This window comes from Malus domestica, chromosome 04 (genome assembly GCF_042453785.1).
Source record: "Malus domestica chromosome 04, GDT2T_hap1".
Lineage (NCBI taxonomy): Eukaryota > Viridiplantae > Streptophyta > Magnoliopsida > Rosales > Rosaceae > Malus > Malus domestica.
In genome coordinates this window covers 27,166,552-27,191,081 of record NC_091664.1, presented here as the reverse complement: position 1 = coordinate 27,191,081, position 24,530 = coordinate 27,166,552, and the positions used below count along the sequence as shown (strand labels likewise).

The 24,530-nt window shown below is 37.9% G+C and overlaps 3 protein-coding genes across 15 annotated transcripts; 2 read left to right on the top strand and 1 right to left on the bottom strand.

The window, feature by feature from the left end:
* The first annotated feature begins 5,658 nt into the window (after positions 1–5,658).
* On the top strand, positions 5,659–10,535 carry LOC103427672 (serine/threonine-protein kinase haspin homolog). The gene is made up of 15 exons (XM_029101384.2): positions 5,659–5,790; positions 5,875–5,962; positions 6,054–6,164; positions 6,997–7,099; positions 7,247–7,812; positions 7,925–8,048; positions 8,132–8,241; positions 8,510–8,621; positions 8,870–8,962; positions 9,045–9,106; positions 9,183–9,313; positions 9,409–9,479; positions 9,557–9,609; positions 9,888–9,954; positions 10,076–10,535. Exons 1-15 carry the CDS (start codon positions 5,775–5,777, stop codon positions 10,202–10,204), a joined length of 1,836 nt encoding a protein of 611 aa, XP_028957217.2. The 5' UTR covers positions 5,659–5,774; the 3' UTR covers positions 10,205–10,535.
* Positions 10,536–14,079: 3,544 nt separating this feature from the next.
* LOC103427671 (glucan endo-1,3-beta-glucosidase 3-like) lies at positions 14,080–17,805 on the top strand. 2 transcript variants are annotated; one of them, XM_008365740.4, is made up of 4 exons: positions 14,080–14,472; positions 14,751–16,190; positions 16,657–17,182; positions 17,282–17,805. In XM_008365740.4, the coding sequence occupies exons 1-4, from the start codon at positions 14,406–14,408 to the stop codon at positions 17,469–17,471; spliced, it is 2,223 nt and encodes a 740-aa protein (XP_008363962.3). In that variant the 5' UTR covers positions 14,080–14,405; the 3' UTR covers positions 17,472–17,805. The 2 variants fall into 2 exon arrangements, with proteins under 2 accessions (XP_008363962.3, XP_008363961.3); XM_008365739.4 differs by having other exon boundaries at positions 16,657–17,200.
* Positions 17,806–18,001: 196 nt separating this feature from the next.
* LOC103433834 (nuclear envelope-associated protein 2-like) lies at positions 18,002–22,473 on the bottom strand. Of its 12 annotated transcripts, none has more exons than XM_070820763.1 (7): positions 22,108–22,324; positions 20,992–21,336; positions 20,463–20,566; positions 20,227–20,307; positions 18,686–19,147; positions 18,491–18,592; positions 18,002–18,366 (listed from the first exon to the last, which is right to left on the bottom strand). In XM_070820763.1, exons 2-7 carry the CDS (start codon positions 21,215–21,217, stop codon positions 18,202–18,204), a joined length of 1,140 nt encoding a protein of 379 aa, XP_070676864.1. In that variant the 5' UTR covers positions 21,218–21,336; positions 22,108–22,324; the 3' UTR covers positions 18,002–18,201. The 12 variants fall into 12 exon arrangements, with proteins under 12 accessions (XP_070676864.1, XP_070676873.1, XP_028957216.2 ...); XM_070820772.1 differs by having other exon boundaries at positions 20,434–20,570; positions 20,996–21,336; XM_029101383.2 differs by having other exon boundaries at positions 20,463–20,570; positions 20,996–21,336.
* Positions 22,474–24,530: the final 2,057 nt, after the last annotated feature.

Genomic DNA, 24,530 nt, shown 5'->3' with positions numbered 1-24,530 from the left:
TAGTTTTGTTCTGACATTGACACGTGTCGTGTTGTGATTAGCTTCTGATGTTGACACGTGTCGCACTATGATTGGCTTTTGATGTCGACACGTGTCGCATTGTGATTGGCCTCCTGGTTGAAGGGAAGCTCTTCTGGGTCTTTGACGGTATAACGTTGACCGGTGCTCAGTAGTTTCGGGATTGGTCAAGTATGGTACAAACAGTGCTCCCCTAAGTTCCCGAGTGAGGGAAGCTCCTCAATTGGGGACTTGCAAGATCCAAGCCACTAAGTAATCACGAAACTTCTAAGTACCGAAGTGTGGTATCATTTTCACGTGCCTTATCTGTCTCATATGTAGATGTGGCATCTTCTCTGGAAGTACTTTTCATCCATCCAGGGGTGGTATCTTTAACCGATGAAGATGCACAAGGTAATGTATCAATTTCACTTAAAGCTTACTTGTAGTTTCGGGCTTGGTCAAGTGCGATACAAACCCTATAGTGGGAGTCCCCCAAGTCGCCGAGCTAGGAGATTTGTCGAATGAGGTAACAGACAAGGTAAGCAGTCAAACTTCCAAGCAAGCAACCCAGGATCGGAGGTTCGACTTCGGCTTCCGGTTGATTGTTCTCCTTCTCCTTGTCTCTCATTCAGCTGCCAGGATAAGGAGAAGCAAATGGAGAAGAGATGATATGAGATACTTTTGCTTTTGAAGAAGTAACTTTCCACAGGCTTATTCTTGAACTGTGTTGGAGGGTTTTTTGGTTCCCTTCAGAGTATAAGGCCGACTCAAGAATTTGAGGATCAAAACAAGTCCATCAAATCTAGAGTACGTTCGACCTTGATGATATGGGATACTTTTGCTGTTGACGGAATAGTGAATGTGGTATGGAAATGTGTCGTGCTGTAGTGATCTGTTTCAGCTCACCGTTGAACCTTCTGCTTCAATATTTTGCATGGCAGAAATGGTGTGCAACCTTTGCATTTAAATGGTCCTTCAGAACATTCCTTCATAGTGACTCATCCACGCTTGGCAGCTTCAGTGTAAAGAGCCAATATCTGATCAACTGTCATGAGGTATGTGCCGATGGAATTCATGACCTTGACAGCAGTTAAGCATGAGTTCTCGAGAGCAATGCTAAGTAAGCAACCAGGCAAAGGTCTCAGGCAGTCAGTTCCAGATTAGAGGTTTGATTTCAGGTTCCGACTGACTGCTCTCTTTCTCTTTGTCCTGCAGGTGTGGACAAGGACGAAGACAATGACAGGGAGAAAGCATGATATGGGATACTCTTGCTTTCGACCCTGATGATATGAGATACTCTTGTTCTTGGTGTGGCTTATTTGCTGAGGTATTATCGGGGGGAAATAAAGCTGAGTATTTCGAGAGGTTATGTTGAGGGTGCATTCTCGAATGCGAGAAAGGGTTGAACATTTTTGCAGGTTTGCCTGTCCGTTGAGGAGGGAGGTCGATATATATAGGGATTTCCCAATAACAAGTAGTAATGCTATTCCTTTACCCTTCTTGGTCACAGCAATGTAGTGGGAGCTGTCAGCTTCACGTGTTTTAACTTTGTCAGAGCACTTTGAAAAAGTGGTATGTGATATCTGGAAAGCTGATGTTGCGTGTAAAGATTACAGACAAGCTTTATCTAAGGAAATCTGGCTCTCGAAGTTCTGAGAGCTGTGCCTCTTCGGTTTTTGAACAAGCAATCTCGTCGGGGATCTGGCTCTCGAGATTCGGAAAGTGGTGCCGCTTCGGTTTTTGAGAAAGTAATTATGTTGGGAGTCTTTTCTCGAATGTGAGTAAAGGTTGGACGTTCTTGCCAGCCTGTCTTGCCACAGAACACGAAGGTCGACACACATATGGACTTTCCAGTTGTCAAGCAGTGGTGCTGTTTCTTTACCCTTGTGGGTAATAGTAGGGTAGCTGGAACTTCGAAATTCTCGTGCCTAAACTTTGTCAGAGAGCTTTGGCAAAGTTATATGTGGTACCCGAGGAGTTGATGGTGCATGTGGAGAGTGGTGATTGAACAGTAAGATTCACGTGCTTTCTACTTCACCAAAAATCTTCGACAGATTGCCCGTAATTTCCGCAAAGTTGAGTGTGCATGTGACAGGTGCTAACGAGGCTGAAAAAGCAGGTGATATCCACACACCTCTTTTTATCTCCCCCACATTCCTGTTAATTTCTGTCTTATTATCATCTTCAATTTATTTAATCTAACAGTTGAAAATTAAGAGTTGTGTAAAAACTAAAAAGGAATATGTGTATAGCATCACCCTTAAAAAATTATGAGAGTTAATATAATATAGGTTGGCTGGTCTACATATCCATAAACATCGAAAAAGAAACCCTAACAAAAAGTTAAAAACTAATTAAGTGAGAGTCTTTATCTCTGTGAGTGAGAGTTTTTCTCACCTTTTGTGTGAGGGTTTCCAGATCAATTTTCCGTTCAACTGCTGGCCTTAGCTATGGCTAGGCAGAGCCAGTGTTGGGGGAGTGCAACTGGTTCCAAGGCACATGCCCCAAAATTTTGGGGGCCTCGAAAAATATTTTTTAATGAATATAATAATATATATAAAATAATATTATATAGAAATAATATATAGAAATACTCATCAAATCAAAATATATACATGTAAAAATTTGATGGGCCAAAAACCATCAGACTACCACCTAAAAGCCATCATAGTCAGACTACTACCTAAAATGCTAAAAGCCATCAGACTACTAGTAGTACTACCTACAACTTGTACGAAAATATATAAAATAATAATTAACGAGGGGCAAATTAATCAATTAAAGTGGAAAACCTATTGACCGAGGCAAACAATTCAAAGATAGATTACTTCTCTCACGCCAAAATTCCATCGCTGCATTGCATTTTTCTTCTTTTGACACCAGGCTACCATCACTACCAAGGCAAACAATTCAGCACAAAGCACCATAACGTGTGCCAGTGTGAGTGTCCCAGACTCCCAGTGTAATTCCTTTGTCTTATTGTTATATTTCCCAGAAATTATTAAACCCTAATTTATAAATTTATGAAATTAAAGAGAAACTTCCAAATCATGATGACAATTCAACTTATCAGAGTGATGTAGACTTCAATCAAAATAAGATATTTACTAATTTAAGTATATTGACTCGAAATTTGAAGATTTGGGTATTTCTCATCTATAATGATTTTTTTTCTTTAGTTATTAGTACTATGGTTATTTTATAGCTTTCCTTACATTTAATAATATTTAGAAACAGATGGTTAGTTAGTTTTAAAGTTTATTTCGATATTGTTTTTTAACATCAATACGTTGTTCATTTTATTTTTATTTTTAAGATGTCTTATAAGAATGGCCGCTTTTATGAATTTCGCACATGCCTCTAAAATCTCATAGACGGCCCTGTGGCTAGGGTCGGTGGCAGTCTTTTCTTTCTGTGCTTTGCTGTCATCTTCCTTACCTTCTGCTACTGTTTTGCCTATGATATCATTTCCCTTCTGTTTGTTCTTTCCACCCCACATGATGTCAATCCTATTAGCCGATCTCCTCATAACCACTCTTTCCTTCTCCATTCTTTGCAATTTGTTTTGTTCTTTCTAATTTGGTTCCATCTTTCATCAATATCTTACCTTAGCCGATTTGCAATCGCTTTCAACCGCAATTTGTTGCGGTTTATCGAAAGGGTGTGTAGAGCTTCGGGGTTCCCACCGACTCGGGTGTTCGCACCACCTCCTTCTCTTGGTCTGTCTTTGTCGACAGTGTCGCAAATAGGTATCCCATTGGCTTCTTTCGTTTTCTCTACTTGGTGGCTGCAATCGGAGAGGTTTTCTTTGATGGATGATGGCATCTTCCTTCTTTCAACCTCTGAGGCGTTGGTTGGTCGAATCTATGGAATTTGTTGGGGTTCATTGAACGTGATGATCGAGAGGTGATGCGGCGGTGGGAGTTGTAAAAGACTAGGGTTTTCTGTTTCTTTTGGTCTGTTTATGTTTTTGGGCCTTATCTCTTGATTAGGCTTAGACTGAAGGCCCACCTTTTTGTTGTATATTATGTTTGGAGCCTTGGCTGTGTAAGTTCTAGTTTGTAACTTTCGTTTTATGTTGGCAATAAAATATGCCTTTCACTCAAAAAAAAAAAGAAGTTAAAAACTGATTTGAAAGATATCGTTGGTATCCTGAAATTGCAGGTTCATTTAATCATAACACTTATCTCAATTAGTATTTTTAAAGGAAATAATTAGACATCTTGTGCCCTACCTACGCCATATTATTCAATTTAAATAGAATTGAGTAGGGTTTTATGATATAGTTAGCTAGCATGGGTGGTTAGCTGGTACCACATGCTGAAATTCTTATAATATAGATATATAACAGCACATATGAATCGTACAATGGATGTGAACTGAAATCAAACAAGGGATAAAATTATTAGACGAGTTAAATTACTCATGTACATACAAAGGCTTGGTCTTTGAGCTACTTTTAGCCTTACTCTTTTAATTTAATCTCAAAGCGTTCGGAATCAAAGAATTAGGACTCCGTAATTTAGTCATCAATTTTAAATGTAGGTTACTTTCTTTCTGATTAGAGCGATTATAGAGGATTAACTCCCCAAGACTATATTAAAATAATGACAAGCATACCAAACGAATCGAGCCTAATTGAATAAATACTGATAAATTAGGCGAGTCAAATTACACATAAAAACATTAATAGTGGTTCAAAATACAGCATTATTCAATACCCATATATCGAGCCAAACAACACATAAGAAAACTGATAGGAAAAAACCCTTGATCTTTTTTACTATTTCATGTCCTCTTCATTGTTTGTCCTACTGCTTAAAATTTCATATCTCCATGACTTAAATGATTATATATATTAAGCACCATACAATCAAACTTAGAAGAAAATAACCAAACAAGAGTGAGAATGGGTAAAAAAACAATATCAACAGATAAGTGAATAAGTAGTGGCGGGAGACAATGTGCTCTACAATCGGATATATATTCTCTTGTATTTATGTGACACATAATAAATGTTGTCGATACAAAAGAATTTATTATGGTGACACTATAAATTATTCTATGAAATTATTGAATTATGTTTAACAACAAACGCAAGGCACACAAGATGCCCCTTGAGGGTAGCTAGCACTAATGGATAAAATTTAAGAAACAAAAAACAGAACAAAGAAATAAGTGAACAAGTAGAGCGAGATATATATGGCGCAGAAGATATATCTTTTTGGATAGAATGTGCTCCAATACCAAAAGATATATCCTCTTATCTGCAACACTCATTATGTGACACGTGATGAGTGTTGTAGACACAGGAAGATATATTCCAGCGACATAATAGATTATCTTGTGAAATTGTTAAACAATGTTAAACAACAAATGACAAGACGAAAGCACACATGGCGAGAGTAGCTAACATTAATGGGTGGTTAGTTTATATGATAGAATTTATTTTCCTAACAAAGTGAGTAGTTTGTTCCTAGTACCATTACTACCACAAGGAGAAGTGATAAATGGATTATTGGGCTTCTCCAATATTAAAGCCCATTGAATAGCTAAAAGACAACACCAAACGAGGATATTTATGTTGGGCCTTAGGAAAATGGCTCTCCTTTATGGGTCAACAATAAGGACGATAAACGCACCGTTTTATCCATCTCTCTCCCCTGTCTCTCTCTGTTTCCCTCCCAAAAGACCAAGCATTCAAATCTCTCTCTCTCTCTCTCTCTCTCTCTCTCTCTCTCTCTCTCTCTCCCCCCCCTCCCTCTCTCTCTCTCATGGACTTCACTACAGGTACTCAGAGAAAACCCTAATTTCTTCCTTCAATTTTTCTCCATTTCCCTATTTAATTTCCATTACTAAAGCAATACATTTCAGGTGATGCAGTCGCCGATCGAGAGCAACAAGGTGAAGCGATTTATCGGAGAAGAAAGCCCCAAAAAACACTTCCAGATTTAGAACCCTCGTAAGTTCAAATCCAATCTCTTTTGGTTTTCGAAATCGAAAAGTTTCTAAATTTGTGCTCTTAATGTGTTTGTGATGTTGTCTGATCACAGGAAGCAGGCGTGCTCGACTCGCTATGTGGGAGGAAGGGCGAGTGTGGCATCTGATGCTGCCGTCGGAGCTCTGGTCAGGAAAACCAGTTGGTCTCGATCCCTTTCGACAAGGTTCGTTTCGAATTCCCCACCTTCTCTCTTCGATTCTCGGCTCAATTCTCTGGTTCGATTCATCCTGAATTGCAATTGAACTTCTTGTGTGTATTGTCTTAGACTTTTGAGCTCTTGGGGTTTGTGTGTATTATGAATTTATGGTTATCTAGTTGAATTTCAGCCCGATTTGAATGTTTCTGGTATTTGAGACTCGAGCCATCTTTTACAGAATGTTGATACTGGTTATCTGGTATTTTGGGCTCAAGACCTGTGTGACAGAAAGTGATCAATGGCTGTTAATTGGCCACATCACTCAAGGCTTGGTGGGATGATTTTAGCCACTTGTTTCCATGTCTCCATTACATCTGGTATTTGAGATTTTGTGTACGAGGGGTAATCTCTCGTCGTTGGTTCGTTGCACAGCAGCTCCACTTTTGGGTTGGTTCTCCTCTTTGGTCCGTTCTGTTTGCTAGTATCGATCTCTATGTAATAGCTCTCTTTTGATCACTTTTCTGTATTTGTCTGTGAGCAAGAATCTGAGCATTGTTCTTGGGTCATCTGTGTGAGAGTGGATTTGGGACCTTAGTGGAATTTCTCCGCGGTCTTAGAACTGGTTCCTTGCTTTATTGATCTCATATCTTCCGCTTTCGGGTGACATACCTTTTCTTTTGCTTCTGGGTTATGTGATTTGGGGTTGCTTAGTATGTGACTAGTGGTGATAGGATGTCTTGGCTGGCACCCATTTGCTGGATTTCTAACAAGCTTGTAATTTTTGCTTAAGTAATATAACTACTATGTCATCCCAGATTTTGATTTATTTTTTCCATTTTTTTTTTTTTTGTCATGGTAGAGGGAGGACAAGTATTGCTGTTGGTGCTTTCTTTGAATATCATCCTCCACAGAAGGAGCCCAAAAGAAGAGGAAAAAGAAAGGGAAAAGCTCCTCTTCCCAAAGTATTGACTCTTTTCCTCCTTAAGGAAAATTTGTGTTTTTAGTATTACATGCTGTTGTTGGTACTGCAATGTCTCAATCGTATCTACTCTATCAGTGCATTTACACGTTGATTTGTTTATGCTGTTTTTAATGTTTCGAATGTCTAGGGAAAGTACAAATTCGAAGAGGAGAAGGTGTACTTTCAAGAGGTTGATGCCTTTGATTTGTTGGTGGAGAGCCCCTCTCCCAAACCTACTACATGGGTTGCCGGCAACCCAGCAGATGATGCTGCATTACCCAAATTGTGCTCACCATTAGATAAATGGTTATTCAAGAAGTTCAATTTCACATTTGTCCCTTCTAGAACATTGTCTAAGATACTACAAACTTCAGCCATTCGGCCTATGCCTTTGGAAACTGTTGGTGGTAGGAATTTCACATCTTCAAGTTTGAAAACCCCACAAAACTATACTAAATTCAGTTCTCGCTTGCCCTGTACCCAAAGCATATTGGACTTCAGTTTGGCTGAATTTAGTTTGCGTGAGAGTGGAAGCATAGAATCAATGGCCGATGCAGGCAATGATGGCTGTGAAGATATAGAAGCTTCTGTAAAGAAACTCTCTCTAGCATCTTCTTCATCCGATAGTGAACAGTTAGATCCCTTTGGTGCCCTATTAAGATTATGTGGCCAGTCGGCTCCCTTAAAATTTGGGGACGTGTTCTCTACATACTGGTAAGTTCCTTATTTGGAATCTGTATGCATTTACAAGTTGAATATTTGTTAATAACGTTTAATTTGATCCTGCTTTCATAAGTTGACAAAAGATGATCATTTCTTGAAACAGTGACCTAGAAAAGATTAACAAAATTGGTGAAGGAACATTTGGAGAAGCTTTCATGGCTGGTAGCTATGTTTGCAAAATAGTCCCAATTGATGGCAACTTACTTGTGAACGGGGAAGTGCAAAAGGTACTTAGTTCAATAATATGCCTTCTAGTGAAGGGATTTGTCGCTTGGTTGAATGATACTGTAATGTGGTTACTGTGCTCCAGACATCTAAAGAAATGCTAGAAGAGGTTATCCTTTCCCGTACACTTAACTGCTTAAAAGGACATGATAGTAATGCTCCAAACGCTTGCACCACATTTATCGGAACAATAGAGTACGTATTTACTCTAAAATTCTCTCTTTTCACAACTGCTTAAGACTTCATAGAATTGATATTATGCAGTAATCTCGATTTGGTTAGTTTGCATGTCAGGGTTAGAAACTGAGAACATATACTTCTTTTGAAACAACAAACATATGAACACATTGAACACTGCAATTTGGTTTGAAATTTTGAAATGTATATTATTAGATTACTTCAATGATCCATCAGTTGCAAGGTTTTTATTTTGTTGTCTTTCTGAGATCTAAATCCCCTACAGTTTGAGAGTGTGCCAAGGTACTTACGATGCTGCCTTGATCAAAGCATGGGAGGATTGGGATGAAAAGTGTGGTTCAGAAAACGATCACCCCAAGGCATTTCCAGATAACCAGGTTTTTCCTTCTCTACTTTGATTTGTCTAATATATACAATCTCTTCACTTCCAGTTCCCACATATGCCGCACACATGTCATGTAAACATGATTATCTAATCAAAAGATTCCATTTTGGTATAATCGATAAGTTGTCTGAGTAATTTTTCATAAGATTTAGTGATCTTCTTGAGTAAAAATCATTTTTGTATTATGAGGTTAATGTTACTAACGTAGGTTTATATTGCAACTCACAATTTTGCGTACAGTGCTATGTTGTGTTTGTTTTAGATAATGGGGGCGAAGATCTTGAAAGCTTTGTGCTCATGAACATTGATGAAGCACGGAGTTTATTGGTCCAGGTAAATTATATGTTAAAACAGGATCCTAGAGGTGATTCCTGAAGCTTTGATTTGTTATTAAATGATTGCATTACCGTTCCAGGTTACAGCTTCCCTTGCCGTGGCTGAAGCTGCATATGAGTTTGAACACCGTGATCTTCACTGGTATGGTTATTTTTGTGTCTATACTCTATCATAGTGACACTGGAATTGCTGACTGGGGAATATGCATTTGTTGCAGGGGAAACATCCTTTTAAGTCGAAATGATTCTGTTACAATGCAGTTGACTCTTGAGAGAAAACAGATGTTTATTCAAACATTTGGATTGGTGGTATCAATAATAGATTTCAGTCTTTCAAGAATCAGTAATGGTAAATTATTCGATTACTATGTAATGTGTTTGATACGGTAGAGGATACGTTTACTGTTGATGTAACATGCTTAAGAAACATCAAAATATGCGTAGGTGAAGACGTACTCTTTCTAGACCTATCTTCAGATCCTGAACTCTTTAAAGGTCCAAAGGGAGATAGACAAGTAAGGATTGAAAGTAAAGTTGCATCAGTAAATATATCTTTTCTTGTATAAAATAATTGATCGTTAATCATTTGCAGTCAGAAACATACCGGAAGATGAAGGAGGTAACAAATGACTGCTGGGAGGGAAGGTATGGTTGATATATTATCACATATAGCAGCAAGAACATGGTGAAAATTGAAAACCGAATTAGAGTATTTTGATATCCGCGTGAATATCTTCTTGTGAAGATTGAAATTTGAAAATTCTGTTCTAAAAAGAAAAACAAAATCATACCGTGGAAAGCGGAGAACCACATTTGATCTTCAAAATGTTCTGTAATTTTGACAGACTGCTACCTGAGGTAAGAAAACTTGTTTGCTTAAGCGTTTTACTAATGCTGAATCATTGTTAATTGGCTTTTTACAGCTTCCCCAGAACAAATGTACTGTGGTTGATATACCTGGTGGATATATTACTGCTAAAGAAATCATTTGTAAGTTTCTCTCAATCACTTTCAGGAAACTTCTTACCACTATAGTCAATTTGAATCGTTCCAAAAAACTACGTATCCTGAAAAGAAATGACTTCGGTTTGAATGATTCATCCCGTGATAGGAACGTTCATCAAAGGACGAGAGAGACCTGCGCTCGTTGAAGAAGCGTCTTGACCAGTGTCAGTCAGCCAGAGAAGCACTTCTTGATCCCTCTTTCAGTGATTTGTTTGTTGATTCTCCTGGCATTTAAGTTACAATTGGGAATGACAAGATGCTGTAGTTTAGATTAGAAACTGAATGTTTATGCTTCTAGTGAGTAGAACTGTTGTGAATATGTAGTGAAGCCGTAGGGTTCAGATAAGAGTAATGCGATAGTTTTTGCAGATGTGGGTGTAGCCGCATTATTTACAACGGATGTGCTCCGTTTTGCATCCGAGTTCAAATCGCTCACTTTGTGGTTTAGATTGAATTAAATGTAGAACATCTTCCTTTCAAATTGAGATTGTATTGAGCCAACTTTATGAGCAACAAGACAAGCCCACAAAGCAAATATTCTATATAAACTCCTTTTTCCCTTGAAATCAATACAGGTGTGATTGTATGACTCTCTCTCTCTCTCTCTCCCCCTGCTTTCGGCTGATGATCTAGTCACAGAAGCTGCTTTTTGATTCACTACTTTTGAGAATTTAAGTGCTGCCAAGAGAAGCACAATAGAGTATTCCACATGGGTGTTTGTCCCCACTCAGATTGCATATCCATCTTAAATCCGCAGAAAGATGGCTCAAATGGCATATGTTGAATTCAAAACCCTAATTAGCAGCAGCAGAATCATCATATCATAAAGGCTGTGGCCACTTTTTTACGCTGTACTACTTCGTATGTGTTCTTTAGTTAGTTTTTTTTTATTCCAAAATAATCTTTGAGATTGACATAACTTTTTATTTTGATCTCTGATAATGAAAATCGATAAAGGTGGTTCCTGAGTTTGTCTACTGTAAATAATTTTGGCCATTCCGTGAAAAACCTATCAATATTCTCATTAAATTGTCACGTGAATACATTTTAAAGGTTATTTTGTCAAATCAACCTGTCCACTTAACGCGGACACTTGACATATTTTTCCCAGAAGAACCGAATTGATTTATGATGAACAAATTCAAAACCACTTCTATCGATTTTCATTGTCACATGTTAAAGTGAGAAATATCAATTCCAAAAACCATTTTGGCTAAAACAACCTCTTTAGTTTGGTGAAACGTCATAATGATCCAAGTAATTTATCACAATGGTCACTTTAGGCACTGTGGTTTAATTATGTAACAAATTTTAGAGCAAATATTTGATTTTTCGTCATTTTTGTACAGTTTAACGGTCCACGTCTCCTTTTTGCCATAAATGTTTCCGAGTTTTTACAAAGAGTAAATGATATTAATTGTCTCTCAATTTTAATTAAATTGGAGCAATAATCCCTCAACTAAAAATTCATTACCATTAGTCCCTCAACTCATCAAAACGTGTAGCTACGGTTATTATCGTCAACTCATGGACCATTACTCTAATTGAGTTAAAGTTGAGGTATCATTTCTCGAGTTGGATTAAAGTTGAGGGACTATTGATACAATTTTTCTTATTTGATTTTCCATATTTGCTTCTTGATTCAACCTCATGTGTCATGCACGTGACTTTTTTTAATGGAAGTTCTAACGAAGTTGACGAAAATGACTAGAGCTGCACGTTTTGCTGAGTTAAGGATCATTGGTAATGAATTTTTAGTTGATGGATTGTTGATTCGATTAAGTTAAAGTTGAAGAACCATTAATACAATTCTCTTTTACTAAAGCAGTCTAATTGTCATTAGGGCAAGCTGTTTGACAAGAGTTATGTGAAATGATTAAGGTGCGTGCTTGGGCTACATTTTGCCCCCGATTGGAAAATTACCTACTTACCTAGACCCACCAGGCGCAAGGTAAAAATATAACGACTAGGGCTATTTTTTGTGATTTTTACCTAATTCCTAATCATAAAAGTTTTAACGAAACATTCTTGGTACTATTTACTTTTAATGAAAAATCACATTTTTACCATTCCCTGATACAATTCACTACATCTTTATTTGTCATTTTTCATTAAAACTACAGTTATTTTGGACTTTTCATTAGTTTTCCTAATTATTCTATATGCAGTGCAGTGCATGACCAATAAAAAATAGGGAACTTTAACGAAAAGCACCCGATACTGTTTACTTTAACGAAAAACCACATTTTTACACTAAAAAGTCAATCCTGGTACTATTCACTTTACCCTTTATTTTGTCCTTATCATTAAAACTCAAAGTTTTCAAACCCTTTTCATTAGTTTTCCTTAAAAAATAATCTTTGCAGTGCATTCTTGTGTCTCTATCTTGCATTTGAGAATATGGTACCCTGCATCTTCTTGGTAACTTTCACTTACCGTGAACATGCTGTTACATGCACAACTAGAATTGTGGTCCTGTTGCACCAAACCATACACATTTCTTGACGTCCTGATGTGGAACCGCTAAGTTCTCTGTTAAGAGGAATTCTACCATGTAAGTTGTAACCGGTGATTTATCACATATTTTTATGATGTGAGAGATAAACAAAGACTTGTGAACACCGACTCCAACCAAGATTTTGGTCTATGGCATGCTCTATAAACAAATACAAGATCACATGCAAGAAAGCCACATACGCTTATTCGAGAAGAAAATGCCAACACCTAAAAGTGGATTTCTATGCCTAATCTCTGGAAGACTTTGTTTATGCATTAATTTTTGGTTGTTTAATTTAATTTATGGGTTTCACTTATCAAAGCACGATAGCTACTTTAACATGATCCAGTCAAAACAAATCTAAATGCTTTTACATTCCTTTAGTATAGGCCAGATGTTCATGCTGATCTAGTATTAGTGTTTTCTTTAATTCATAAAATCACATCTTTCAAATTTAGGTACAAATTCCAAATCTAAATTTTACACAACAAGTCATGAGTTCGATTTCTGGCCCTAATAAATCACACGATGATAGCCAAGGGAAGACTTTAATGCCTTTGTGAGTCCTCTCGGCTCCTGAAAGAATAGATTATCGTGGCAAAGCCACTACTAGTTTCCTTTTTAATAGGAAAAAAAAAACAATATCAAGATGTAGATACTTTATTCAGGTCATACCAAGACAATTTGGGATTATTTGTTGTTAACATAACGAGACAATATTCGAGATAAAATCAATACAATGAGACCACTTACTAACACTAATAAAATGTTATTTGATAAGAAAAAGGGTAAATTGCTATTTGACCCCTTAAACTATTACTCTAATTGAAATTAACCTCCTGAACTATTTTTTTGGTAAATTAACTCCATGAACTATTTGAAATTAGCCAATTAACCCATTGCCGGTAGATTCCATCCACTATTTCGTCAAATTCAAGGGCAAATTAATTTTTCCATCATCAATTCTTACTTGTCAACTATAACCACCAATAAATTTATGACATATGAACAGAAAATAATGTGTAATGACAATGTAAAATAGTCCTTTAAGTAAACGTTCGGGTTTTTTCTGTTTTCTTATTATGATATATGTTTAACGCATTATTTTGTGTTCATGTATCATAATTTTATTCGTAGTTATCATTGACAAGTAAGAATTGATAATAAAATGACTAATTTTCCCTTGAATTTGACGGAGTGGTGGACGGAATCTAAAAGCAATGGGTTAATTAGCTGATTTAAATAATTCAAGGGGTTAATTTACCAAAAAATTAATTCAAGTGGTCAATTTCAACTGTGATAATAGTTTAAGGGGTTAAACCTCGTTTTACCCTAAGAAAATAATTTTTACATCCCTATTCTCTTCCCCCGTAAACCCCTCTATACTTTTGTACCCTTTTTTTCTTTGATTTTATTCAATTTAAAGATCATAAATTAGGGGATGTACAGAAATAACTTTGCGGAAATAATTTCTTTATTAGTAACACTGCCGACAGCCTTAATCATCATGGTGATCTGAATTAATCTTAATACTTTTTAGCGCCAACTTTAAATCTTCATCGGCTCCTCATCTCTCTTCTTTCTTTTTTTTTTTTTTTTTTTTTTTTTAAAGACTCATCTCTCTCTTTAGGAAAGATAAAGAAGCACAAAAGCATCATGGTTTGATTCTTTCCAATGTTTCTCATGAACCTTAGTCACAAAGGAAACTTATTTTCTTCATCATTCGACTCACTTTTGTCACTTTTTCTTTTTTGCCACCTTTGTCTTCATACACTTTGCGCTCTCCACTGGTTTAAATTCACTCCATTTCTACGTGCAATGTTTTTAAAAGCATCCCCGTTCGCTGTTGCTCGTTAGCGCTTCAGTAAGGACGCTTATGAATCGCATTTAAAATCCGGCCTAGTCTTTCCTTGGAATCCCAGAAACACCTCACAAAATCATGGCCAATGCAGCTTCTAAGTGCCTATTCTTGTTCTTCCTCTCTCTCCTCTCTTGCTGTTCATCAGGTAAGTAATAAGTTTTTACTTTTTGACTCGTTCGTTATTTTGTTGAATCATTTCTTCGGACTGGAGAAGATTGTGTGCACACTTACTCGAAACGTCAGTTATGTCAGATTCCATTTCGATGAACACACTGATCAATTTGAAGTTGGATATGCATTTTTCATTTTCTGATCAGTTCTTGTTTGTATAAATTTGGGTTATAACTGGTTACAGCTAGAACTATCAGTTAAAGTAATTTGAAGTTTCTGTCATTTTTTCCTCTTTTTTTTCACATCCAACAGGAACCCTGGTGGGTTTCTCATATCATGCAAGTGGAAACACTGCAGTTTCATCACCTGGAAGGACATTATCATTCCTGAAGCAAAACAAGATCAACCCGTCTCAGATTCGAGTCTTTGTCGAAGATCCTAGGGCCTTAAGTACTCTGTCCAAAACCGGTGTAGCTGTTGATCTCTACTTGAATGAGAGGCAGGTCGAAAACATAATCAGCTCCGAATCTTCCTCAAAATCATGGTTGAAAACGCACATAATGCCTTTTATCTCGCAAGTAGACATCAAAAGCATCGTAGCAATTAAAGGCAATGATTATACAAGAAAATCTAGTCTGCCTAGGGTTTTATCCAGCCTCAAAACCCTACACGCTGTCCTCACTAGTCCTCCCTTCGACCGAAGAATTAAGGTGTCAGTAGCATTTTCTTTGTCATTTCTTGAGAATTTGAGAAGCGGAAATGAAAGAGACCTGCATAGTATCTGTAGTTTTATCAATGAAGTGAGATCCGTCGTTATAGAAGCAAATATCGACAAAGAATTGAGCATGGGCGACAAATTTGTTCGGTCAATGATCGAAAAAGCCGGCCTTGCTCATTCCGTTCTGACTTGTAGTGAAGTCCCAATGGTTTTGACAATCAAAAGTCCAGCAGTTCCCAATACAACTGAAGTGGCTCAATTCGCCGACAAGGTTTCAAAAGCTCTAGAAAACGAGACTCAGATTGCAAGTAGGTTAGTAGGGTTATATGCAGAAGTAGATTGCATGGAAAATTTTGGACAGAAAGAGCTCAAAAGAGAAGAGGAACAGATATTTCCTTCTTCCAGCAGGGAACTCCTGAGCGATCTCCACCCGAAAACAACTTCACATGATGTGTATGGCTCACCAACAATCTTCCCTACAAATTCAACACCACTACTACCAACAACTTCTCCATACAACTCCTCCCCAAACAATGTCAGTACTGTCCCCGCTACAAACCCAGTAACAATAACTCCGGTTAACCCTGCCACCCCCGTGGAAGTTTCCTCCGCCACACCTCCTCCCTCAAACCCTGTGAGTCCACCATTGCCAGTTACCAATCCAGCCACAGCCCCACCAACTACTAACCCTGCGACAACTTACCCACCGCCACCTGGAGGTGTTCCCTCCACAACACCACCCGTCACGAATCCGGTCACACCTCCCGCAACTTCTAATGCTCCTGCAGTTCCAGGGCAGAGCTGGTGTGTGGCAAAGAGTGGAGCACCACAAGCAGCACTTCAGGCAGCTTTGGATTATGCATGTGGAATGGGAGGTGTAGATTGCTCACAGATCCAGCAGGGTGGGAGCTGTTACGATCCAAATTCTCTACAGAATCATGCCTCTTATGCATTCAACAGCTACTATCAGAAGCATCCTGTGTCAACTAGCTGTGACTTTGGTGGGGTTGCCACAACGGTTTCTGCTAATCCAAGTAAGAAAAATATTTCATTCATCAGTACTTTTTGTTTCTTCCATATGATTTATACTATACATCAATTGAAGGCTGGTTGGAGATTTTGTTTAGGAGAGATTTTTCCAGTGCCAGGCATCCAAGTGGTACTCCACATGTCATATTACAAGTGGAGGAACGATATATTTTTTCGTGTCTCTCCACTTGAATTATGACATGTGAGGTACTTGCTTGAATACCGGCACTTTGAATTTTTTTCCTCCTTGTAAAGAATGCAGTTCCATGACTAAGAATCGCTTTTAAGTTTTTTGTGCCAAACATGGTAAGGCTTGGTTTTGGTCATTAGAAGCAAGCTCAAAGAGGACTTAGACTTTGGGTTAGGCTAATTGGTCCAGGCAGTGCGTCCGATCTCTTGCACCCTAGTTCGAATTTCCCTCCTGTGTAGTTTAGAATATGTACATCTGAGGCCAATGTATTTCTTGAACAGGCACTGGTTCCTGCATTTATGCATCATCATCATCCTCAACCCCAACAACACCAACTTCGAATCAGACAACAACGAATCCACCACCACCATCAACAATTCCGCCACCACCATCGACAATTCCACCACCAACGTCACCAACTCCGAATCAAACAACAACGAATCCACCACCACCATCAACAATTCCGCCACCACCATCGACAATTCCACCACCAACGTCACCAACTCCGAATCAGACAACTACGAATCCACCACCACCATCAACAATTCCACCACCAACATCGACAATTCCACCACCATCGTCACCAACTACGAATCCACCACCACCATCAACAATTCCACCACCAACATCGACAATTCCACCACCAACGTCAACAACTCCGCCACCAACACCAACTCGTAATCAGACAACAACCAATCCACCGCCAACGTCAACAACTCCACCACCAACATCGACAATTCCACCACCAACGTCGGCTCCAACGCCAGCAATCACATCATTTCCACCACCAGGAGAAGGTGTATTTGGGTATGTAGGTGTATTTGGGTATGTATAGTGTTGTATCTCATGACTTTCAAACTCCAACTACATTTCCAAGTCTATCACTAATATCATCTCTACTTGCAGCTCCGGTACTCCGCCTTCGGGTTTGAACTCAAGCAACCCGACTCCTTCAGGAACCATGCCAGAATTTGAGCCCGACAGCCCTCCCGGTTTCAACACATCAATATCCACTTCAGCAAGCTTGCAACCGTCTTTTGGTTGCATCTTTTTCGGAACAGCCTTAGTTACAAGAAATATGTTTCTCAACATGTGAAAACTGAATTTCTCCATGTAACTCAATGAGTGATCAGATTCCTCACAAACTCGTTTTCTCATCAAAATCGCGGTTGTACGTAACTACATATGCAAGAAACGAAGGTAGAGGACACATGATAGGTACTGTCTTGCGCTAGGTTGGGGATGCAGAGATGGTTCTGGGTGAAGTGGAGGTAAGCTTTTCGACGTCTAAACCCAAGCTGCTATAGAAACAACAATTTTACTCTTGAGGTGGGGAGTTGCAATGGAGATTTGTGATCTTGTATATCTTTTAGTTGGGTATTCTAGTTCTTTGTACTGAGTTGTTACTAATAGAATTGAAGATTGCTTCATATATTTAGTAAACTAGCGCGGGAAATTCTGCTATTTATCGAAGTAAATTTCAATAATTTACCTGAATCTTGATCGTAACGTCACGGAAAGCTCTGAAGTTTTCGCCTCAAAGATGAATTAAGTGAGAGGGCAGCAACCAAACTGCTATGAACACCAGAGCACCTGTTGGACTTAGAAGAGGAGGAAAACTTGAGGTACTAAAATTCACAGAACCTACCTGCAAATTCGATATTCATACGCTAATGTGGTTTTAACGAGAACAACAACATTGCATTATCTGCTAATGCTACATAACGAGAACCTTTACAACTGTGGTCTGTGCAGCAATTCCTAATTCCTTGACTAAAACTGAAGTTTCATGCCCTTTATACACGACACTCGACAGTACAATGATTTCATCGCTTTGAGAACACCACCAAGATCAACATGGACATAGACATCATGATTTTGAAACCGGAGGTTTCCCAAAAGTTTTGTCTTTCAGCAGCTGCAGCTCCACCACCACCCCGCTGTAACTGATCTTTGAGCTCTTTCAGAGCCTTGTCTCTCCGCTCACCCATCTGTCGCAATGAATATGTTTCCAAGGTCATGTTAGTCCCAAATATAATGGCAAGAACAATTTAATAAGGACTGAGAATTTTATTTGAAGTTGACAAAAACAGTGAAAAGAAAACTAATGATTACCCTTTGAAGCTTTCGTGTTTGAGCACGAGCTTCCTGGAGACAAAACTCTAATTTCAAGACCCTCTTTTTCAGTTCCTGATCAACGCGTCGTTGTTTCTCCAACTGTTCCAGAAAATTGTTGAACTTCATTACAGATCTATTAACGAGGACCTTATAAAAAAAACTGCAGGAAAAGAAAGCATGTGATGAATGTACCTGTGATTCAAACTCCTTAGTTTTGAGCTTCCAATGAGCAGACATTACCCTGATTTCATCTTTCAGTTTTGCTATTTCTTCATCCTTCACAACTAAAAGCTTATTGATCTTCTCAATATTCTTCGGAGATACCTCATCCAATATTTTCCGCAGCTCACAGTCCTTGTTCACCCCCGCTTTTGCGATAGCTTGCTTAATGTCATTCTCAATTCTCAAAACTTCATCTTTCAGTTGCTTCTGGGAACACTCTCTAGCCTTAAGATCCTTCTGCAGATTATCTAATTGCTCTCCTAGCCTAATTACACGATCATCTTGCTCTTTTAACGAGCAGTTCTTTTCATCTAATTCCTTCAAAAGTGCTAAACACTGAAGCTGTGCCGATTGAGCTGATGCAGCACTAATATCCGCAGTTGCTTGGGTGGCTGAAAGTTGCGATCTCAGACCATCCAATTCCGTGAGGAACTGCATTCCGTTAATAACATTATAGTCAGGGAAATGTGCGCACCAATAAAGTTCACAACCTTAACTACCAAAAACTATGATATGAAAGTAGTTATCTTGGTAGCTAATAAATTGATGCACTGTTCAGAGACAATAGCCAAGGGATGTTCCAAGATACAAATATGTCGGCTATCGGTTACACAATCATCAAGGTAAACTCATAAATTTTCAAAATCCAACTATTTTCCAAATCTGTTTGACAAAGCTCTTTATAGCTAATAAACAATGGTGACAAGCCAACTCAAAACTTCACAATACGAAGACATGCAAAACAAGCTTCAAACAGACAGTTATTTACTTGAGTTATTTAACTTCCACACATCTTAGGTTGGTACTCTCTACTTCTTAATGTCTAGTTATACATAAAAAGTATGTTATACCTCAGTCAGAAATTAACTAAATAAAGTTGAATTTGGATTTCTGCTTTCGGGGCAACAGTTACATGTTATGTCGATGTGTTCTGTTTATAAATGCAAGTATTATGAGCCCGCCTACATGTATATACGCAGAGACTCGAAAAATAAATTAGCCAATTTACTAATTAGTTACCAAACGCAATTGTAATGATTTTACGCAGGCTGAATTATTTAACGTGTTGATATGGAAACTGAAACTAATTTGGCTTCTTTAAATTTGAACTTATTAAGACTTTGTCCATTTACAAAGCAAAAATAAAAGACACCGTGTGTGCGTGAGTGTTCAGGGAAGTAGATGCTTATGAGCGCAATTTTAATCCCATTGGTTTCTCATTTGTAATTTATCACCGAAGGAAAAACAAATGCAGGCTTCTACTGGAAAACAGTAACGAAACCAGCTAGAGAAAACTAAAATCTAAAAACAAAATGGCCACCATACATGCTATAAACAAACCATAAGTTTGTACAGTTTCAAAAAGTAAATTATTAGGAGGGCGAACAACCGTTAAGTCCTATATTCTAACACTACCTCACTTTCCTAGCATACTAAGAAAACCTACCTGAATTGTTAAAGCTACCAAAAAAGGGGAAGCAAATTATACAAAAACATGAAGCCAAGGTCACCTTTTCTCCAATGGGCTCCGCCAAAAACAAAGAGGCAAAGCCAAAAGGCATCCTCAACAACAAGTCCGGCTTATTTGACAACTTCAAAACAATAAGATGCAATGCAAACAAAAATAATCAACTCGGGAAAGAAAATCTAACCACCTTAGTTAGTTAATCATGTCCTTAATTAGCCAAGCAATTAAAAAACTAAATGCAAAGTTATACATAATCAAGAAGCAGGAAGCGAGTGGAACCTTCTCAGCCGCAGATGCTGAGACCTCAAGCTGCTGATTTCTTTGTTCCAATCTCTTCTGCATTATGCTAATCTCCACTTCCAAGTGTTTGGCTTTTGTCTCTGCTTCCTGTAATTAGTACAAACAAACCCAAATGACCCCACAATTCAAAAACTCCTAAAGAAAAAGGGAAATGATTTCCGCGCTCTCCTTTTCTCTTTCTGATCTTGAATCAATTCAACGACAGCCAATAAATAAGGGCGAGCAGAAGAGAAAAATGATGTGTGAAAATCACTTCCCAAGACTCATTTGGATTTGGATGTGCTTTTAAAATGACTGAAAACGCTTGTAGAGAAAATGTTTTTTGGTTCCAAAAGCACTTAAAATGCTTCACATGAAGCACTTTTTAAGTGCTTTTGGAACCAAAAAACATTTTCACCAAAAACACTTTCAGTCATTTTAAAAGCACATCCAAACGAGTCCAATGATTTCAAGGCTTAAACCATGTCATATAAAACACAAAAAGAATATTGAAATTAACAACAACCACATGCCTGTCTTGTGAGGGTTTCTTTAACAAATGATTGCTCCTGAGACGCTAACCGGCTCCGAACATCTTTCAACTCCGATGCCAACGACACCACATTCCGGCGAAAACTCTGCTTCCTCTCATTCAAATCTTTCAGCAACGGATCAAAATCGTGGACCGACATCGGTGACAGTGATGAGGAAGATGAGGAAGCTGAGCACGGCCTTGATTTCTCCGAAATTGACATCGTAAATTCGAAATCTTTTCAGCTCAGGTCAGATTAACCGTGAAGATCCGTGTTGCTTGAAGGACAGAAGATCAGAGGTTTAAGGTCTTTGCAGTGAAAGAAGCTTATCCTCTTCATAGCTGCATGTGAAGAAGTCGTTGTGCATTAAATTTTTATGGCCTCCAGGAAATTTAAATTTTAAAAAAAAATGAATAAGATAAAAGAAGTTGTAGCTTTGAAAGAATGGTTTCACGGATTTAACCTCAAAAAGCTGAAAATATAAATAAAAAATAAATAAATAAGAAAGTTCTACAAGCATCGTTTACTTGAGAAAATCCAGTCCAAGAAAACTGCACATATTTTTCTAAAAAAAACAAATAATCATGCAAATAATACACCTCCTCTCACTATCAACCAAATTAATCATACAAAAGATGTGTCAACTTCAACTAATAAATATTTTTGAATTTAAGAGAGAGAAAGAGAGGAGAGAGAGAGAGAGATGGAGGCATCAACTGGGTCTACTGAATTTAGAGAAATCTGACCTCAAAGTCTCCAATTTGAATACCTTCATCTCTAAATTTCTTCAGAAAAAAAAAAATTTTAAATAATTTATTAAAAAAATGAACCCAACATCAAAAGGTAGAAGCAAGTTTAAATTTATGGCTGACCCACAAATTCAATTTCCCAAAAAAATCAACTTTAAATAAAAACCATGAAAAAGTTCTAATCTTTTTATAATTACCTAATAATTTGACAACTTCCTAACCTCTGCATGCAAATGGATCCCCAAAAACATCCTAAAAATCCCATAAAACAGATCCAACAACCTCAGCTAAAAATCAACAACACCAACATAAGACCACAAAGAACATGTTTTTCTAGAGAGAGACACAGAGAGAGAGGGGTACCAGGTGTTGAGCCAGACCAAATACGAGTGAAGAGAGCTGCTGAGCCAAAAACCCACTTGGAAATCTCTGTCTTCTTCCCAAACAAATGACACAGACACAGAGAGACAAGACCTGAGTGCTCCGTTAAATCCAATGAACAGAGTAGATCCAATGGACGGTCACGATTCAGTTCTCGGATACCATCCGACGGTTGTAAATGGAAGCCTAATTAGGCACCAATAATCCCGTAAAATTAGCGTTTCTTAATTATAATTTTTTTTGTCTTTATCCAGCGGGAGTTGCCGCGTTTTGAGCGAAACGACAGAGGCTGATTTGGTTCGGAGTGTCCGAACCTCGGATTCGTAAATATGACGATTCCCGAAGCCCTCGCTTGGTCCTCGTAGGTTTTGAGTTTTGACCCACTACGCGGCAAATCCGAATTTTCGCCACGGCGAATGGGTTCTCGCCACGTGGGGAATCTAGGAACCCTTTGGATCTTGCTGTTGGTTTTAAATAATTACATAAGTCTTTTTAATATAAAAAAATTGCTTTTGAAAAATCTAATTTGCTTAGATAAATTGATCCTCATAACACGTATACCGTGGTTAGAACTATAGCTCTAGTAAATTAAATTATCTTGGTTAGGGAAGAGAACCAAGTTGATGGCAGATAATAAAGTTAGATGTTGACATAAATAAAAGGAATCCGGATCCATTTTTTTTGTGAGAATCTCGGGGATCTATAAATTATATTCGTTCATCGTATATCATGCCGTCAGAAATTATTTTAAATATTTTTATTTAAAATTAAATATAAACATTACCTGACAAAAACTGACCGCACACCGTACAATGAATGGACACAATTTATGGATCCCCAAGATCCTCACTAAAAAAATCCGATAAGCACAAATCTCAAAATTCAAATTCATCTAACGGTGATAAATAAGTTGGTGAGCATACACCACACTAAAGGGTGGAGAGCAAAATGCACTCATAAATACATGCAAGGTCAACATTTAACATGGAATTATAGGGATCATGAAAATGAAGCATACTCTATATATATCTGAAATCATATCAATTCAATTCATGCTTCACATAATCATATTCATAGGTATATATGCCATGCCAAGATATAATAGAGTAAACAATTCAGGTAAGAATAATTTCATAGAAATGTGATATGTTAGCCAGAACTCCTGTGGTAGTCTGTACGGCTGAATTCATAGCTCAAACTCAATCTAGCCGGAGTCACTACTATGACCTATATGGCAATATACTGCACATAAGTCGGAACCACTGAAAGGGTTATGTACGACAAGATTGGGTGAAATATAATTATGCTCAATTCTATTCTCTCATAATAGTCGGGCGATAAATCGCTAGTTACCTACGAGTCGAAACCATAATAAGGTTTGTACGACAAGACTGTGCACATAAGTTGGATCCAATATAAGCATATAGTGCGGGAGGTGATGTAAATAAACAGACATGTACTTCATATCTTTGGCTAATTCACAATCACCCTAGGTGCAGCTTTACGAGCTCAACATTACTTAATCACATATCACATATCACATCATCGATGATTCACACAACCAAACATAACTTACCTGAACTCACATGTGCCTCCACAACACCACATTTATATATATATATGCAACCATGCAATGCATATTCAAAATATAGAAGCATTTGGCATATTATTTCAAAGCATACTTTCCTTAAAAATGAATTTCTGGGAAATATATCAAGTATATAAATATATACTGAAAACAAAAGTCCACTCACTGGTATGTCGAAGGGTCGTAGCCACCGAGTCACCCGTGGATACACTCGTCCTCGGGATAGACCTCACCTATATGCGAATTAACTATAAAAACGTTATTTTAAAGCACATGTACAAAACTAGCTAATAACTTCTCATACATTGCTTAATTTGGGTATATGAATATACCACAGTGATCTACACAACCTCACAAACATTGTGATATTTTTAGAAAAAAATTTCTATGGCTCACACGCCCTCACGCGCATCGTCTTCAACCTCCAGACGCTGGAATTGTGTCACCGGCACCAGATTCTGGGCAAACCTGCAACTGCCCATTTCTCACTCGTTTTTGCACCATTTTTCACGTATTTTATACCAAAATGAAGCTCTTAACTTGTAGAACACAATCATACTAATTTAAAGTTCTAAAAGTCACGAAATCTCATCGGATAATTCCAAGAAAACCGGCCAAACTTCGTCCACACGATCCCGACGTCCAAAACCTTCAAACAAAGCATTCTGAGCTTCCTTGGGACCTCACTAAGCTTCCTACAAGTTTCAAATTCCCAAAAACATCCATAATTACGTGATGAACAGTGCACAAATCGGGGGTTATGAAAAACTAGGGTTTTCAAAGGTATCCTTACCTGAAATGGGTACCAATCAACTCG